The sequence below is a fragment of the Phyllopteryx taeniolatus genome, chromosome 14 (assembly GCF_024500385.1).
Source record: "Phyllopteryx taeniolatus isolate TA_2022b chromosome 14, UOR_Ptae_1.2, whole genome shotgun sequence".
NCBI lineage: Eukaryota > Metazoa > Chordata > Actinopteri > Syngnathiformes > Syngnathidae > Phyllopteryx > Phyllopteryx taeniolatus.
Window position 1 is genome coordinate 7,777,345 of NC_084515.1, and position 18,065 is coordinate 7,795,409.

Consider the following 18,065-nt stretch of genomic DNA (forward strand, 5'->3'; position numbering starts at 1 on the left):
AAAATCATTCTATAGTCTTATGAGAACAGGCCCTCCAATATGTTCATACATTCTGGAAAAGTGGGCTTTCCCTGCTCTGTAAATGGGCCATTGCACGCTCGATTGATTTACCAATTGCCATGATCTTTAAGACGTCATTGTGTCCTTGGACAGAGACTACATTGATCCGTCACAATGGAGTCTCTCTTTTTTTGTCGAAATAAACAGTTAAATAATGTAAAACCCCCTCAGGGGCCATGGATGAGAGTGCCATGATATGATTATTTTTATCCAGATGACACAATGAGGGCTACGTTGCTCTTCGCTCTCTCTACTACTGTTTGTTTTTCTCTTCGACCATTTCAACCTGACGAACTGCTCACTTCCTCCCTAGTCCGCTTCACTGTCCAGTAACTGTGATGCTTCTGCTGAGGCCTGCGGCTGCTGGATGACTGACTCTCTCCCCCCCTTCCTCTGTCTGCCTGTCTTATTCACTGACTCATTCACGGACCCAGAGCTTTAACCAAACGCTAATCCTGATTTCAAATTTGAGATAAGATCCTGTGACGTTTGTCAGCTGCAAAGACACATGGGGGTTCAGCGGGAGGTAAATATACAGTGCAGAGCACAACTACAATACTGTATAACATTGCCAACAACAGTAAAAATAAATAAATACAATTAAATCTAGACCAAAACTGCTTGTTCGTCCAAACTAGAAGTGGTAAAAGCTGTGGTGGTTGGTGGAGTTTTCTCCAGGTGGGGTGCGATCACAGTCCAGAGCTTCAGAGTTTGTTAGCTTTAGCACTAACCACCAGGTTAAATGCCTGGTCTCCCAATCTAGTGGCTCGCGCCATTGCTGAAGAAATACATCCACGTAACATTACAACACCTTAACACCAACTTCATAATAAGTATCTGTTTCTCACTAAACAACAGTCACACAAATAAAGACATGACCAACATTTTCGTCATATTTACAATGTTTTGTAATTACCTTAAATGAGAGTAATTGCAACGTCTTCTGTCGTCCATATTATTGAGTAAGTGCGACCACAGCAAGTCAGCGTGGTAGCAAGCCAGCAACCAATGTTAGCAAACTTACCTTCAAAATTGCAGAGCTACGGTGAGTCATAAACTTGAAATAAAGAAGTAGTACCGGTAATTGCAGCAGACTTTAACAAGCTTGACTCAACCGGAAGTTGACTTTTTTTAAAAAAAATGTTAAGTTTATTGAATTCAACAAAGTGCTTAGTGCATACAGCCAAGTGATATCGGCCAGCTCGGGGCGCTGGAATGTTGCGCCCTACCTTGGTCCTATTTGTTGAAGAGGAGCAACTGCTCATATAGAATTTATGAGAATAAATGGGTAAAGATTTGTGCGCCCCAAACTGGAAGTGTGTCACAATTCACGAGTGAAACAACTTTAATTTAAATGTGTTTAAAGGGTTTAGAAGGGGTATTTTAAGGCTTAATCTAAAAAAATAAATAAATAAAATAAAATTATACAGTCTCTATATCGTATGTGGGTCTGGACCATAACGCGATGAACAGGAGCATCACTGTATAAGGCCTACTGAAATAATGAGAATTTTGTCTCAATTACTCACAAATTGACTTAATCAGTGTGAAATTTGGACCCGTTTGGTGGAACACAAAGCTATTATTGTGTTGCATGAAATGGCAGCAGGTGTCAAGTTAATTGTACCTTCTGCCATCCAATGGGAGAGCATTTAATTGGCTTGCATCTCACAATGTGTCGCTCGCATTGATAGATGAACAAAGATGTGTTGTTTGTAGTAAATAAATAATTATTTTGGACTAAATAATTGAACTTTGATGTTCTGTGGCACACCTGATGATCTCTCACAGTATAGGAATGTTGGAGAAGTTTCATGAACAGCGGTTGTTGTGTTTTCGCTAAATCCTACTCCCGCTTAAGCATTTGATGGAGGTAATAATAACCGCACGTATTCCCGCTAAGAGATAATAAATAATCTAACATCTCCTGTACGCAGACAACAGGATGGTAAAAAAAATTATAAAAAATGAAGAAATTGTTGAAGCCCCGTGCAGTAATAGAGATGGGAAAGTGGGATGATTGGACAGACTAAATACGAAAATGGCCCCGTGGACGTAAAAAGCTATCGAGGTGGTGAAGGAGATGCTGATATGATTAGCGTATTTTCACGAGCATAAGGTGCATTATAAAGCTGTGTTCGCCATCTGTCATCCATGGCTCCCACGCCACTCGCAACTTCACTTTGAACGCCCTGTTTACACGGATGTCCAGCGGTTCGTCAAGCCTCCCGGAATGATGGCAAGCCCCGAGTTATTGCACTCAGTCAAATGGTGATGTAGAGACGCTTCTCCCGGCTGTTCTTTGCTCATTAATCCATTGCTCGAGTTGGTCTTCCAACTCGGGCCACCTCGCCTTGTTTCCGCGGAAACTCAGCTTCGTCTTCTTGACTTGGCGAAACTTGTTTTCCTGCTTCCTCCACTTAAGAACCATGGATACGTTGATCTTGTATTCTCTCACAGCTGCTCGATTCCCATGTTCCTCCCCGTAACTAATAGCTTGCAGTTTAAACTGTGCTTCGTAAGCGAGTCTCTTCGTAGGCGCCATTTTCGGGGGTCCTTAGCCAAACCGATGCACATACCGGAACTATATACCTACTGGGGCCGTGTCTTTAGCGTCCTCTGTCACGTGCACCCTTCCCCCTTTACGTCCGCATGCTGACCTCAGCCACGTCCGCATTCCTCTATATAAGCAGCGTGTTGGCAGGAAATGCTCCCAGTCAGTCAAGCGCAGCGCTCATTAAAGTCACACAACATTTACAGATTTTGGCACTCGGTGCACACATAAGGCGCGCCGCATTATAAGGCGCGCCGTCCATTTTGGAGAAAATTTAAGACTTTTAAGTGCACCTCATGGTTGTGAAAATACGGTAATTGAAGTAGGACAGCCAGGGACACAGCAGAGAGCCACCACTGCAGCGAGAACAAGGTATAGAGGACAACCATCGGATGTGTACAATATGAAATTGGATACTCTCACTACTTAGAGTGTTGCCAACTTTGTGTGCGGAGGGACACTTTCTCTCACAGCAGTCAGGGATTTGTCTGCTCACTGAATAACAATGACACGGATGGATGATGATGATGGATGGACAGATGGATATATGGATAGATATATAGAGAGCTAGATAGATAGATAGATAGATAGATAGATAGATAGATAGACAGACAGACAGACTCAAACGTTGCTGGATGAATCGCACAACTGATCAACTCTATGCAAAGGAGATGCACTGCATGAAGCAGATACTGACTGGTTTAACTCTAATATCAGACTCACCAGACATGAACCTCACCGTATGTCCCTGGAGGCACAATGCATGTGTTGCACTGTGTAAGGCAAATGGTTCTCACAACACATACTGACTGGTATTCTGAATCTCCAGTAGCCCCATAATACTGTAAAACGACATGTTTAGAGTGGCCTTCTATTGTGGGCAGCCTAAGGCACACCTATGCAATAAACATGCTGTCTAATCAGCATCTTGCCACACCTGTGAAGTGAATGATTATCTCGGCAAAGGAGTGTTTACCAACACGGATTTAGACATTTGTGAATAATATTTGAGAAAAACAGGCCAGTGTAAGTATTACATTTATATTTTTGTTCAGTGTAGATAGTTGGATAGAATATGTCAGTATAGCAGAAGAACGAGAGAAAGCACGAGAGCGAGCATGTGTCACGTCAAGGCAGAACTATTTAAACGCACTGCGGATGGCCTCGCCCATATTTGTAGCAACACAATGTTGAGCTCGGTGTTAAAACACCTCACCTTGCGTGTAATTTTAATCTTCCTGTCTCTGTGTGCATAATCAGTGAAGATCCAGGCGGCTGTGTGTATGTGTTTAAAGAAAACAGACGTAGAAAGAATGGCTGGGTGCTGCTCCCAGGCTGCTAGAAGAGTGTGTCCTTGGACTGCCCTCATCTCTGACGCACACACACCCACCCACCCTTTCACGCACAAGAACACACATACACATTTACAGACACACACACACCACAGCCACCGCTTCATTTGCTCTCTCTTCACATAAGCAAAATATAAGTGTAGGGCCTGCATATAAACACTCAGTGTGAGGTATAGTTATAGGGGAAAATGTATTGTGCTGATTATATTAATGTATGTTTGCATACACACAGACACATATAGAAAAAGCCTTTAGACTGAGCTCAGACATCTCATCAGGGATGCAGCAGAGCCCCTGTCTGCAGAGAGAGATCTCAACTGATGTGGGGTGCAATGAGGGTGGAGGGTCCGCTGGCTGATTTACAAGGTTGAGGTGTGCATGCCGTTTGCCTGTCATGTTTGCGGGATCTTTGAGGAAATGCACAAAAACACAACCACAAGGAATCATTATGCCAATGCGCTCATATTTTTATTGCACAACAATTTAATCGTCTTTTTACGAACGCATAAACAACATTGCCACTGACTGACAGACCAGCTTATTGAGCGAGACCAGGGTGTGGCTCCGTGTTGTCGGCTATAGCAGAGGTGGTGGACATGACAGCCTTTTTTGGATGCGAGCTTAACTCGGCCACACTTGGAGCTGCGTTGAGCCTGGGTTGTTTGTAGACGTCAACTTAAACACAGCCGGAGTTGAGAAACACTTTTTTAAAGCAGAAGATGGTTGCAGACTAAGCCCCCACACCCACCCACCCCCATGCAAAGGGAGACGACACTTTTCTCGCGTCACATAGTCTGTGCTGTTTTCTACATGTTGCTGGTAAAGTATCTCTGGTTACAAAGCCGAGAGCTATGGAATGCTACTTGCATGTGCTCGAGTCATTTGCAGGAGATTTACACAGTTTTGTTCTTTCTTATACAGTGGTGCCTTGTTTTTCGAGATATGAGCCGTCGTTCAACCGATTTTTTGCTTTGACTTGCGAGCACAGACTCAACACACTTTACAATAAGCAGTAGTTTGGCAAATAGTGAACAGCTAATCCAAAAAAAGGCTTCAAACTGTTTAATGCCATTCCAAGTTGAAGTTTACTGTCAAACTAAATATAAGACAAAGAGAACCAAACCTTGGGTATTTAAAACAACTAAACAACTGTTTAAAGAAAGGCCCTGTTAGCTTAATCCTAACACTAATTAGCATCAATGTTTCGGTGCTTTAAACCCTTAAGCAACAACATAGTACTCATTCATATACTCTTTGTCCTTTGTGTGGAATGACCAACATTAGCGAGAGTAGTTGAGACGTTATTATGAATCCCACTTCCATTCCAAGAAAGACACGCCCTGCTGCAATATGACTGGCTGCTGCAAAGAGAGAAGGACTGCCTAGAATAAGAATAAGAAGTGGGATTCTTCACAACTCCTCAATTAAGGGTATTTCCGTCTGTCTGTCTTATACTGCAACCCAGGAACACCATTTAATCAATTCATTGTGACAAAAACTTTATCCATCCATCCATCCATTTTCTGAGCCGCTTCTTCTCACTAGGGTCGCGGGCGTGCTGGAGCCTATCCCAGCTATCATTGGGCAGGAGGCGGGGTACACCCTGAACTGGTTGCCAGCCAGTCGCAGGGCACATACAAACAAACAACCATTCGCATTCACATTCGCACCTACGGGCAATTTAGAGTTGTCAATTAACCTACCATGCATGTTTTTGGGATGTGGGAGGAAACCGGAGTGCCCGTAAAAAATCCTCGCAGGCACGGGGAGAACATGCAAACTTCACACAGACGGGGCCAGGGATTGAACCCGGTCCTCAGAACTGTGAGGCAGACGCTCTAACCAGTCACCCACCGTGCCGCCACAAAAACTTTATTATTAAATCTATTTAATTATGTAATTACTATGTTTTCATGAAGTACAATATTATGGAAAGTTATTTTTCCTCATTGAAATACACATTACAACCTTTTTTTTGGGGGTGGTTGGAATGGTTTTAATGGCATTTCAATAAATTGAATGGGAAATGGCGAAAGATTATTTGAGATTTGAGTGTTTTGAGTTACGAGCATAGTCATGGAACGGATTAACCCATATCTCAAGTAATCGAGTGACTGTGTAAAAACTGCCTGGCTTTTGGTCACGTGTATTTCAAGCTCTCCCTAAATAAAATCGTACAGTATTCTCAAGTGGGACCAACGTTATGAAAGGAAAGGCACGGGAACACACACGCACAAACTCAAGCACACCATACAGTGAGTCCTGAAGCGGAGAGAAGGCTTAAGTTAGCTAATCGGGCTACAGTAGCTACGAGACAAAGGGTTGAACTGCTAAATGAAGTCATTGTACAGTGGTTGGTATGCGACAATGTCTAGAGTTGAAGGTCCCACTTAGAATCACTGGACAAATAAAAGCATGCACTCAGCTATTATGTGTCAAAGTAACCCAATTAGGACACTGGTTTGTGACGTTTTTTTTGTGATCAGCGTGCAATCAACATCGGTGTTAAAAAAAAAAAAAAAAAAAAAAAAACTATGCAGCAATTTTCCAGCATGTGCCTACATTCTCTATTGTGCAGGCATCTCCACTTGCATTATTTTCATTGTAATTTCGTCATTCAATCGAGACTGTTGATATCCACCATAAGCCTGTCAGAGCGAACCCCTCTCACTGTATAAAATAGTTCTTGTACACCAGGTTGTGGTAAAAACACAACAATGTGCCCCACATCTCTGTGTATAACATATATACAGAACATAAAAGTACGGAGTACATCACGCATGGTGTTGGAAGGCTCAAACCAACAAAAATGTGCAATATTGTGTTTTCCCGTATCAGGGAAAATAATAAATACTGACATTGTCATTTTTAAGTTAGCAATACTAGTCTTCAGCTAATGTTTTTTTCTTTCTTTCTTTTCTTTTCTTTTTTTTTTTTTAACATATATTGCAAGTTAAAAAAAACATTTGCATTTTTACAGGCACATACATACCACAAAAATAGACTATGTGGAAACTAGATATACTAGGCACAAGGTATATACAGTACATGTGCATGGGGGCACATTGTAAAAACAAAAAACAAACACACTATAAGGACAAATCAAAAGACACATTTATAAATAAAATTAAGACCCTGATTTGCTAATGCATCAACACCAAGGCATTCAGTACCTTTTATATCTGGTACAGCAACAAATGAGAGGTTTGAGTCTTTGATGCTCTCAATAATTGTCAGTCAGTGTCAAAAATATATGAGAGGTTCTCATCCCACCTGACAGTAAGGTCCAGAAGCAGCACTCGGAACCCCCCGACCAGTTGGGGTGGGGGCGGGGAAGGACACAGCTATACGACACTATCACACCCAAAGCATGTATGTGCTTGGCCGTAACGGTCAAGGGTTCTGGTTCTGGGATGTCATACTTTCCATGGGAGTGACTTACGTACTACTTACTGAACGGATGCAATGGAATAGTGTCTGATATTGCCTGGAACATTAGCTCTTTAGCTCTCCGACCATCGTTGCTCTCACTGACTGTGGATCCCTTCAAATAATATCAGCACAGTCCTGATAGCAGCTTAATAGGGCAAACTCTGGTATTAGCACAAAAGGAACAGGGAAGAGGACCAATTGGTTGCACTGGAACAGAATTGAAGAACACGACAAGCTACAGACTCAAATGGACTAGATTCATTCACAATCGTATTGGCCTTTCGGCATGCACTGTACTGTACTGTACCTTTCCCATAGGAAAAAAAGCAATAGAAAGTTGCTGATGAATGAGGGCCACAGCATTGTGACCAACTATGACAAAGGTTTAGTGCATGTTAGTCAGTGAACACAACTTGACGATGTCCGACATTAAAAGAGAGTTTTTCAAGCTATGAGATGAAGCCCTTAGATAAAAACAATCACCTACACCTTGTTTTAAGGGTTCTCAGAAGACGTTGTTAAAACCTGGCAGCATCACATGGTGGAGTAATGTAGAACCAATTTCAGGGTTGTGACTCGCCCGGACAATTTAAATTGAATGGCGTCGCATCGTTCAATCAACACGTTGATTATGGGGAGAATAGACAAGTGTACATCAATCAATGGGCCACTTGGCTGCAGCAATCAATACATATCTTTCTCTAGAAAGGAAGCAAACCTGAGTGATAAGTCCATCGCATCAGTTTTTCTAGTTAGGCTCCGGATCGATGCTAACGGCGGTAAAGTTGAAAAAGGCGTTGTTTGTAGAACGCACTAAATCAGCTTCTGACCAAAACAGAATTGAATCCACTTTTCTCCGACTTAACTACATAATTGGTCCAGGAGAAGTCACGTAACCATTTTGGGAGAATGGAGCATTGATTTTCATTTTGATTACAAGGTTGTAGTGCAACACAAGGGGCTTAATAACGGGATCTCCTCCTCCTCCTTCTCCTTCCCCTATCAACAACTCGCACTTGTTCGACCTCACTAAATTGATTCTATTTTTTTTTAAAGAATGTTTGATGTGGTGATGGGGTGTTGGTAGTAGCATACAGGACAAACACAGCAACCTGGAGAAGCATCGTCAAGATTTCTTAAAAAGACACGCAGCAACAACATACAGCAACCCCCTTGCATCATAAAAGCCTATTCAAATGATCATCCCTTTATTTACATGGCAGTTCGTATCTGATTAGCTGTCTTCCTCCGCGTATGGCATACATTCAGTAAGAGAAGGATGTGAATAATTAGAGAAGAACTAGAACCAAAGCCTTGACTTAATCTTCCGATTGGAATAGTCATTTTGAACCCAAATGTTGAGACATTCATTGTAGTTTGGGGACATTTGCGGCCGATTGACTTCAACGTGGAGCAGAGTTCTTTTTAAAGGCGTTGCCATGTTTTACTCCAAATGGTCCCACTTGGACAAGTGAAGTCGCTAAGATGGGCTTTAAAGTGACAACGTGTCGATTCTTCTTGTTGCTCTGAACCGGCAATATTTTTTTTCTGTTGTTGATTTTTTTTCTTCCAAAAATGAAACCGTACAGCCTCCAATCCCTTCAAATATTTTTGGTTAAGGTAACAACATGGTCACTGGATTACAATAGCTCAAGTGAAGCCACAACAGCTGCTGGATTCTTTAAAAGTTCACGTTAAAAACAAAGGAGAAAGAAATCACTTTCCTGTACAGCTTATGTTTAGATATCTATATTCATGTATTTATATATTTATATATAGGCGGGGTAGAGTATTGCAGAATTATATTGCATGTGTTAATCAATAAACCTAGACAAAAACAAGCAAGTATACAATATGAGATGTTCTCCGATGTCTCCGTTCGATAAAGTTGGAATTATTTAAGCGCCTTTGCCTCCAGGCTTACAATCGGAATGAGGAGCAAAACGTCGGACCACTTGGCAGATGTTTCACGAGAAGTGGTCAGAGACGCTGCCTGCATGCTAAACTAATTAGCCCTGACGAAGCAGAGTGAAAGAGAGCGTGCGTCCATTCTCCGAAAACAAAAGCTCAAAACATACCAACAAACCCACGCACACAAACGTACACCCACGAATATACATACTCACAAACCAAATATATGGCTTCTAACATTGAATCAAGGCAGTTAAATAAATGGCATTTTCTTCTATGTTTCTTTTTTAGTTGATACAGACACAACCAGACTTTGTGTTCAAGCTCAACTTTGGTTTGGGTAGATACAATGAATATAATATTCCTCCGTACTTTTTTTTTTTTTTTCCTCTCTTTATCAAATATTTACACTTCGATGTAAGATCGACCAGCGGTCTACAACATTATTTTTTCCACTACTACAGTATTTGAAACAAAATGAAGAGCAATGTGTTATTTTGCTACGACAGCTTACACGGAAAAGAAAATACACTTCAAACTCTTGAACATTTAAAATGTCATGTGACCTCAAGTCCCTGATTTTCATGTTTAAGTCCAGCTCCTGCTAGATTGCATTGCATGGATTCTACACAGTATGCAAATGTTACATCATCATACCTTTCTAAATATCTTTACAATAAAGACAGTGATATACAGTAGGTTTTTTGGAAGCAGAGTGTAAGGGGTGATACTAAGAATAAAGGTGCTGGAAAAGTAGACTAGACCAGTTCAACCTCACGTAATACTAGTTTCATTGTATAGCCTTCTCCTCGCTCAAAGTCCCAAAACATTGAGACGTGTCTCCTTCAGCTGACATCCAGCCCCAATGACTAGTGCCGCCAGCAACAGCCGAATGGTAATTGGGATCACTGAGATTGACCCAAAACAAACAGATTCACCTACAAAAAAGGCCTCTTTCCTGAAATGGACCAGGGTCACAAGTTGGAAGACAGCCGGGATCTGGCAGAGTCTAGCTCTGGAAGGCTGACAATTGAATCTTTCTTGGGAACGCCAGAGTCTGGAGGTCCTGATCCAGCAGCCCCTGCTACTGCCCCCGTTGCAGCAGGTCCACTGGGAGGAGGTGTGGAGGCGAAGGCTACCCTCTGTTGAGTGCCCGCTGATCTCCCCACCCCAGAGGGCCCGGGTAAGTTAGGGTGTGGGGGTCCAATGGAGGTGTTGGAGGTGCGGGTCGAGGGAGGAGGGCTGGGGACCGCAGATGCAGCTTGCGGCCCTCCCTCCTGGGGGAGTGAAGGCTGGGAGGCAGACAGTGCACGGGTATCCTGGCTCAAGCTCCCTGTGTGAAGGGAGTGGGTGCTCTTGTGTGAGGCAGGCCTCTGATGGGTCTGTGTGGGACTGGGTACATGGTGCTGTACTAAAGACAACTGGGACCCCGAGGGGCCCACGCTGGCCATGTACTGGAAAGTCCGTCCTGAAGCGGCTAAAGGGCTTTGGACGGGCGGGCTGGAGATTGCGGATCCAAATGCCCCTCCAAACGTCTGAGGGGGTTGTGACTGAAGAGGAGACATGGAGACTGGGCTTTGTAAGTTCTGCATCACCTGGAACCTTCGCACCATACGAGGAGACTGTAAAGTCCCCGGACCCACTAGCGGACTCGCCATTTGAGGACAGAAGCTCATGGCGACAGCCTGCTGGAGGGTGGCGATAGCGGAACCAGTCTGGGACTGGCCAGGGGGAGCAAAGATACCACCGATGGAGGGTGTCATCGACATTGCCCGTGGCCTCTGCAGGTCCACAAGCTTCACCATCTCACGGTCGTATTTGACGATCTCTTGGATCATCTCGTTCTCGCGGTTGTTGAAGACACCAGAGTTGAGATCGTGCTGAACCTTGTGCATCAGGATGGAATTCTTTTTACCTAAATAAGGTAAACAAAAAAGTGGAAGCATTATTTGTATTGTAATAATTTATTCCCAACAGTGTATTCTCTTCATTTCGTTGTGTTTCTCTTGGCTCGACTGCTTCCACGATTCACATTTCAGCCTCTATCTGTTGCCATGTCAGTCTAATCTGCCCAGGGTCATCAGAATGAGTAGTGATGACTGATGTAAGTTAACTATATTAGGAATGGGACTGTTTCATTAACCAGTCAGATTTCAAACTTGGCCTAACAGTTTTCCATCCTATGATTGGTTGGTCAAAGCAAAACTGTTGTAGCCAAGTTCGACTGTTTATGGCAGTCTGCACACATCTGATTTTTTTCATGCCAACAAAGGCTGACAGTGAAGAAGAAATGGACTTGGTCTACAATACATGCTTAAAAATAACATTGTCAAGGCATACTTTTCCAGAAAAACTAGACACTGGTACCATGTTGTTTTTGTATAGAATTGTTGGATTTCTATAACTGCGACATCTCATAGTGTTGGTATTAAGAGGTGGATTAAGGTAAATCCCACTGGAAACCCAGGGAGCAAATGCATCACTCATGGAATGACTGACTCAGAACTAACTGTTGTAGAAACTGAAATAATAATAATCTCGTCTCATTTACTACTTACTTAATCACTTCATCAATGTAAATGCTGAGTCTGTTTATTGACCGCAAAGCTATTACTTTGTTGTATGAATGGCAACAGGTAGAGACACAGGTTAATTGAACCTACTACCATCTAGTAGGAGAGCATTTAATTATTCTGCATGTCACAATACGTCGCTGGCATAGATAGATGGACAAAGATACATTCTTTGTAGTAAATAATTTCAAGATCAATTTAGTGAAAACAATTGCTGAGGAAGTTCCAACTTACACATTCCATTTCCTGTGCTTTAAGTCTTCTGAGTGGAGCAATAATTTTGTTGTTTTATGTCACTGTATTTTGTGTGTTCCTTATTCTCTTGGTGAGATGACTTGTAAAATAGCTATTGATCATAAAGCTGTTTTAATCCCTCTTTCTTACCTATGCGATCTAAACGATCAATAGCCACCGTCTCAAAGGCTCGTCTCATCATGGGATATTCTTCCAGCACCTCATTGAAGTGGTCGACAGACAGAGAGTAGAGTCGACAGTACGTCTCTGCTCGGACGCTGGCCGTCCGTCGACCCCTCGTCAACAGACAGATCTCTGAAACATTATGCTGCAGTTAAAAAAAAAAAAAACAGCCTTGTAACACGTTAAGAAGAAAGCGGTTGTATCTTACCTCCAAAATATGAGCCATCAGAGAGTTTCATTGCAAGTGTGCCTTTAGTGATGACACTGCACACGCCGTGCTGGATGAAGTACATTTTCTTTCCAATGGTGCCTTCCCGTATGATGTAATCATGTGGCTGGAATACCTCAAAGTGCAGTTTAGTCAACATGGCCGTGACAAAATTTGGCTCTGCGTTGGCAAACAGGGGCATGGAGGCCACCAGCTTGCGACAATTGAAGTTGACAATTTCCTGAAGGAGGAACAATGAGCAAGATGTGATGCGTTCAAAGATAACAACACGGACATGCGTACACAAATTGTGCAATTTGTGCGTCTCACCTCTCGGAGTGGCTCGCTGAGTTCTCCCAGAATGCTCTCCTCATCAAACATCTTGCCCTGGTATCTGTGCTCGTAATAGTCGTGGATCTTCTGACGGAAGTCGGCAGGCAGTTTGTGGAAGGACATGTACTGCTCCACTTGTTTGTACTGTAGGAAGGAGCAGGTTGGACAAAGTCAGTACAGTATTCTGTAGTATTCCACTGGACACTTTATTCGGTGACCAGTTTAATGAGATCCAATATAAGAACTCTCTCAAAGATTCATGCTTCTTCGAACACTGTTAAAATATAGGTATTCTATTCTGTTGTTTATAACCTCATAAATTTTCTTTTAGTGAGAGAATAAGAAGGGAGATCTTGTTGCTGTCTCTCTCATATAATATTATCATTTTGCTGTAAGACAAAGTAAGATGTCTGTGTTGGGGGAGGGGGTGCCAGTTGCATTAGGCAGATAACTGCCTGTTCATGTGTGATGTAGAAAAAGACAGATACTTCTTCGCAGCATCCATCCTGGTTGTATTTGAACCAAGTCCTTGCATGCAACTTTTCATTAAATGGTATCGCTCATTATTCTCAAAGTATTTTTCTTTAGTCTACTAAAGGGTTAATATTTTTCCCTTGTCAAGAACAAAACGTGTATTATTATTACAAAAATATGGTCCTATTTTTTTCAAGAATACATGGCTTTTCTGGAATATAGTTCTATTTTTTAGAGAACAAATGAGTGGTTTTCAGCTGTAATTTTAAGGTTGAAGTTATATTTTAAAAATGCACTTATTATATGACTTTCTTCCCTCGTTAAACTTTGACTTTAATATCATATTACAACTTTATCTTGGAAAAATACAACTTTATTCCTGTAAGATTCTGACTTATTATACTGAAAAAAATTATATCTTTCTTCTTGTAGCGATTACTGTACAACCTTTTTTTTTTTGGGGGGGGGGGGGGGGGGGGGTAATACAACCTTGTTCTCCTGACTTTGCTATTTTTTTCCCTAAAAATATGAATATGTAGTTATTATTGTAACTGACTTTTTTTCTCAAATTAGGCAACTTTTAAATTCCTATGGCATTTAGGTCGTTACGTTTAATTAGCGTTAGATTCATGAGGGTGTCGTTGGAAAAAAATCTTCCCTGTAAGGTGTCTCTGCAGACAAAAAGTTTGGGAACTCTGATGGTGCCCAGGTATCCCACAAGGACCATGAATAGTCACCTAACCTGTTTTATAAATAGCTTACCAGTGATGGAACATTGTAATTTTATAGAAATGTTGTAGAAGTGATCATCTGAAAATGTAAACACTTGCCGAGATTTATAGAAAGAAAGTGTTGCGTATTGATATTTATCCATTTCCTAAATTGTTAAATCATATAATTAAAGGTAATTTGAGCAGCACTCTTATATCTGCCATTGCACAGAATACAATCGACTCATGTCAGGCAATTGTTCTTCTAAAATACACACATGAATAAAAGAACATATTCATCTATCAATTTTTAATAGCGCTGGTCCTCAATCGGGTCATGGGTGAACTGGAGCTTATTCTACCCAACTTTGGGCGAGAGGCGGGATACACCCTGGAGAGGTCGCAAGTGAATCGCACTGCAAATAACCAGTCACACCTACACTCACACCAATGCATGATCGAGAGCAGGGGTGTCAAACTCATTTTTGTCGCGGGCCACATTGTAGTTACGGTTTCCCTCAGAGGGCCGTTATGACTGTGAATCCATAAAAATCTTTAATCGCCTCATCATATTTACACACGAAGTGTATGAACTAGTTTTGGAATCAGAAATCAAGGGTAATGGGTTTTTCAACTTTTATTAATGTTTGGTAACACAAAAATGCTTACAATATGTCAACATTATCATTTATGATATATGACGATTTGAAATTTTGGTGCAGATTTTAACAAGAATCATGGAAGTTGACACACATGATTTTGCCTTTAAGGGCCACATAAAATCATGTGGGGCCGGATCTGGCCCCTGGGCCTTGAGTTTGACACCTGTGATCTAGCGTGTTCAATGAACCTACCATGCATTGTTTTTGGAATGCCGGAGCCGAGATTCAAACCCCAAACCTCACTGTCAGGCACGCATGCTAACCACTAGCACACCGTGCTGCACCTTGAACACAAAGCTATTATTGTGTTGTATGAATGCATTAGTAAAATGTACCTTCTTCCATTTAGTGAAAGCATTTCATTGTTGAGCCTCTCACTATAGACAGTCTTTATTCCAGGAAAACTACAGTATGGTGGACTCACCCATTCACATATTTTTTGGGGGGAACCGAACCTCTTATTTACTGAAAAATCCATCTATTTGCTCTCTTGGTGCTCAGGCACTACATTGAAATGAGTTGAGGAGCTCCATTTAAACAAAGGTAGTGCTTTGCTTCCATCTTGTGGCATCCATATGCAAATATAAACGTTTTTAGGGGCAGTCAATCACTCACAGATTTTCGCGGTTCGCAGCTCGGTCCCTATTCTCCGTGAATAGCGGGGTAACATGTAAATACAGTGGATATAAAAAGAGTACACACCCCTGTTGAACTGCTGTTTTTTTTTGTGTGTGGTTTAAAAATATTCGACCAAGATAAATCAGTTCAAAACTCCTTTTCCACCCTTAATGTGACCTATAACCTGTAAGTGAATCGCACTGCAAATAACCAGTCACACCTACACTCACACCAATGCATGATCGAGAGCAGGGGTGTCAAACTCATTTTTGTCGCGGGCCACATTGTAGTTACGGTTTCCCTCAGAGGGCCGTTATGACTGTGAATCCATAAAAATCTTTAATCGCCTCATCATATTTACAGACGAAGTGTATGAACTAGTTTTGGAATCAGAAATCAAGGGTAATGGGTTTTTCAACTTTTATTAATGTTTGGTAACACAAAAATGCTTACAATATGTCAACATTATGTCAACGGATACAAGTGGCCGAAATGAATTTCCTCCGCAGGGTATCCGGACTCTCCCTTAGAGATAGGGTGTGAAGCTCGGTCATCTGGGAGAGGCTGGGGCATCTGATTCGGATGCCTCCCTGGTGAGGTGTTCTGGGCACGTCCCACCGGAAGGAGACCCCGGGGACGACCCAGGGCACGCTGGAGAGACTACGTCTCTCGGCTGGCCTGGGAACGCCTCGGGATCCCACAGGAAGAGCTGGATGAAGTGGCTGGGGTGAGGGAAGTCTGGGCGTCGCTGCTAAAGCTACTACCCCCGTGACCCGACCTCAGATAAGCGGTAGAAAATGGATGGATGGATGGATGGATGGATGGACTATGTGACAACTCAGCACACACAATCTGTGTACCTTTCAGAGACTGAGAAGGTCATCTACCTCTTTATCCAATCTCTACTGAAACACTGTCACAATATACACTTACCTATATGCCACAAAGTTAAACTAATACCTCCCTGACAGTGTCAATCATAACTGAGCATGATCATCATTAAGGCTGAATTGATCTCATTATATTGTGCAAGCATTTCGCAGAACACCACACAATATTGCTCCTGTTATAAGCAAAGCTGCTTGCTATCTACATCATTCTCAATATCAGGATAAAGCAAATGTAATTGGGAGGTACTTGTCACCATAGACAAGACAAAGTTCTTTACAGAGTACACAGGAAAATAGCAGAAAGAATGCACACAACGGCAGCAAGAATAAGACTTCAAAATGCACAGAATAAGGATGATAAAAGCTCATGATATTCAAATATAACAGACTTTGATGTACAATAAATTTGGTAGTGTTGCCCAGAGGTGTCAAAAGTACTCACACACTGTACTTAAGTACAATATTAAAAAGTTATCTTTTTTTCATTGTTAATGCTCCTTGGTTAATGTTCTGCCTTATACGGTTGATGTAAAAAGTTAAAACACCCATGTTAAAATGTTAGGTTTTTGTGATTAAAAAAAAAAAAAAGGGAGACCAAAAAATATTATGGGTGTCTGTATCCACTCTAGGTATTTGCACAGAGGTGTGTTGAGTTTTTATATTTGCTGTAATTCGCCAAGATCACAATCAATCAATCCAAATCCCAACCTCGGCTGACTTCATCGCTCTCTATTCACATCTTTTTTTACGTCATGTCGTCATCCGCGGAAGTTAAAAAAAGTAGAGCCTTTTTTTTCCTAAGTACAGTAGTAGAAAGTACAGATATCTGTTTTCAAATATAGGAAATAAAAGTAAAAAGTCATCTGAATATTTTAAGAAATACTCAAACATAAAACCTGAAAAATGTACTTAAGTGCAATAATGAAATTCCAAATGCACATTACACAAATCCTTGACACAAATGACACTGGGCTATTATTTATTTGTGGCCTGTAAATTGTATCATCGGTGTGGGAATGCTGTGCTGTGACATACTCAGAAATTATCCCTGTGGTCCTAATCAGCATTGTGTGAAATGCTCCAGCAATGCCTCTAATGCAATGTTCACTTACATGTCCTGTACTGTAAATTTTATGTGTTTCAGCTTAGGAGCGCCACTTCACTTTCAGGTCGATTGATCCCACTTCATATGGATTGTGCAGAAATGATATAGCTCTTGTTATGACTAGTCTCTCAGTTTCATGGACCAGAAAGAAGCAACAAATGCATCACAATTGGTTGATGACTACAGCCTCTGACTCACAGCTATTAGTACACATTGGACTTCGTCACTGATGTCTGAGCTGGAAATAAAGCAGACTTAAGGGACATAATTTATTCATTTCATTTATTTACCCCTCCTGGAGCCGTCACCTTATCATGGTGGAGGGGTTTGTGTGTCCCAATGATCCTAGGAGCTAAGTTGTCTAGTGCTTCACGCCCCTGGTAGGGTCACCCATGACAAACAGGTCCTAGGTAAGGGACGCTCAAAGACCCCTTATGATGATCACAAATATTGGACCTTGATTTCCCTTGCCTGGATGCGTGTCACCGGGGCCCCCCTCTGGAGCCGGGCCTGGAGGTGGGGCTCGAAGGCGAGCGCCTGGTGGCCGGGCACCCACGGGGCCCCGGCCAGGCACAGCCCGAAAGGGTAAAGTGGGTTCCCCTTCCCATGGGCTCACCACCTGTGGGAGGGGCCATAGGGTCGGATGCAATGTGAGCTGGGCGGTAGCCGAAGGCGGGGACCTTGGCGATCCGATCCCCGGCTACAGAAGCTGGTTGTAGGGACGTAGAATGTCAGCTTTCTGGCAGGGAAGGAGCCCAAGCTGGTG

General features: G+C 42.2%; 1 protein-coding gene and 1 long non-coding RNA gene across 2 annotated transcripts in view; one reads left to right on the forward strand and one right to left on the reverse strand.

Annotated features, from left to right (window-relative positions):
* Positions 1 to 18,065, forward strand: part of LOC133488796 (uncharacterized) — a 63,315-nt gene that overhangs the window by 12,337 nt on the left and 32,913 nt on the right. The window lies entirely within an intron of this gene.
* Positions 4,410 to 18,065, reverse strand: part of LOC133488793 (potassium/sodium hyperpolarization-activated cyclic nucleotide-gated channel 2-like) — a 50,875-nt gene continuing 37,219 nt past the window's right edge. Inside the window, exons 5-8 of the mRNA XM_061797136.1 lie at positions 12,838 to 12,984; positions 12,508 to 12,748; positions 12,267 to 12,431; positions 4,410 to 11,224 (exon numbers count right to left, since the gene is read on the reverse strand). Coding sequence (XP_061653120.1) covers positions 10,284 to 11,224; positions 12,267 to 12,431; positions 12,508 to 12,748; positions 12,838 to 12,984 — 1,494 coding nt within the window. The 3' untranslated portion in view covers positions 4,410 to 10,283. The remainder of the gene's footprint in view (positions 11,225 to 12,266; positions 12,432 to 12,507; positions 12,749 to 12,837; positions 12,985 to 18,065) is intronic.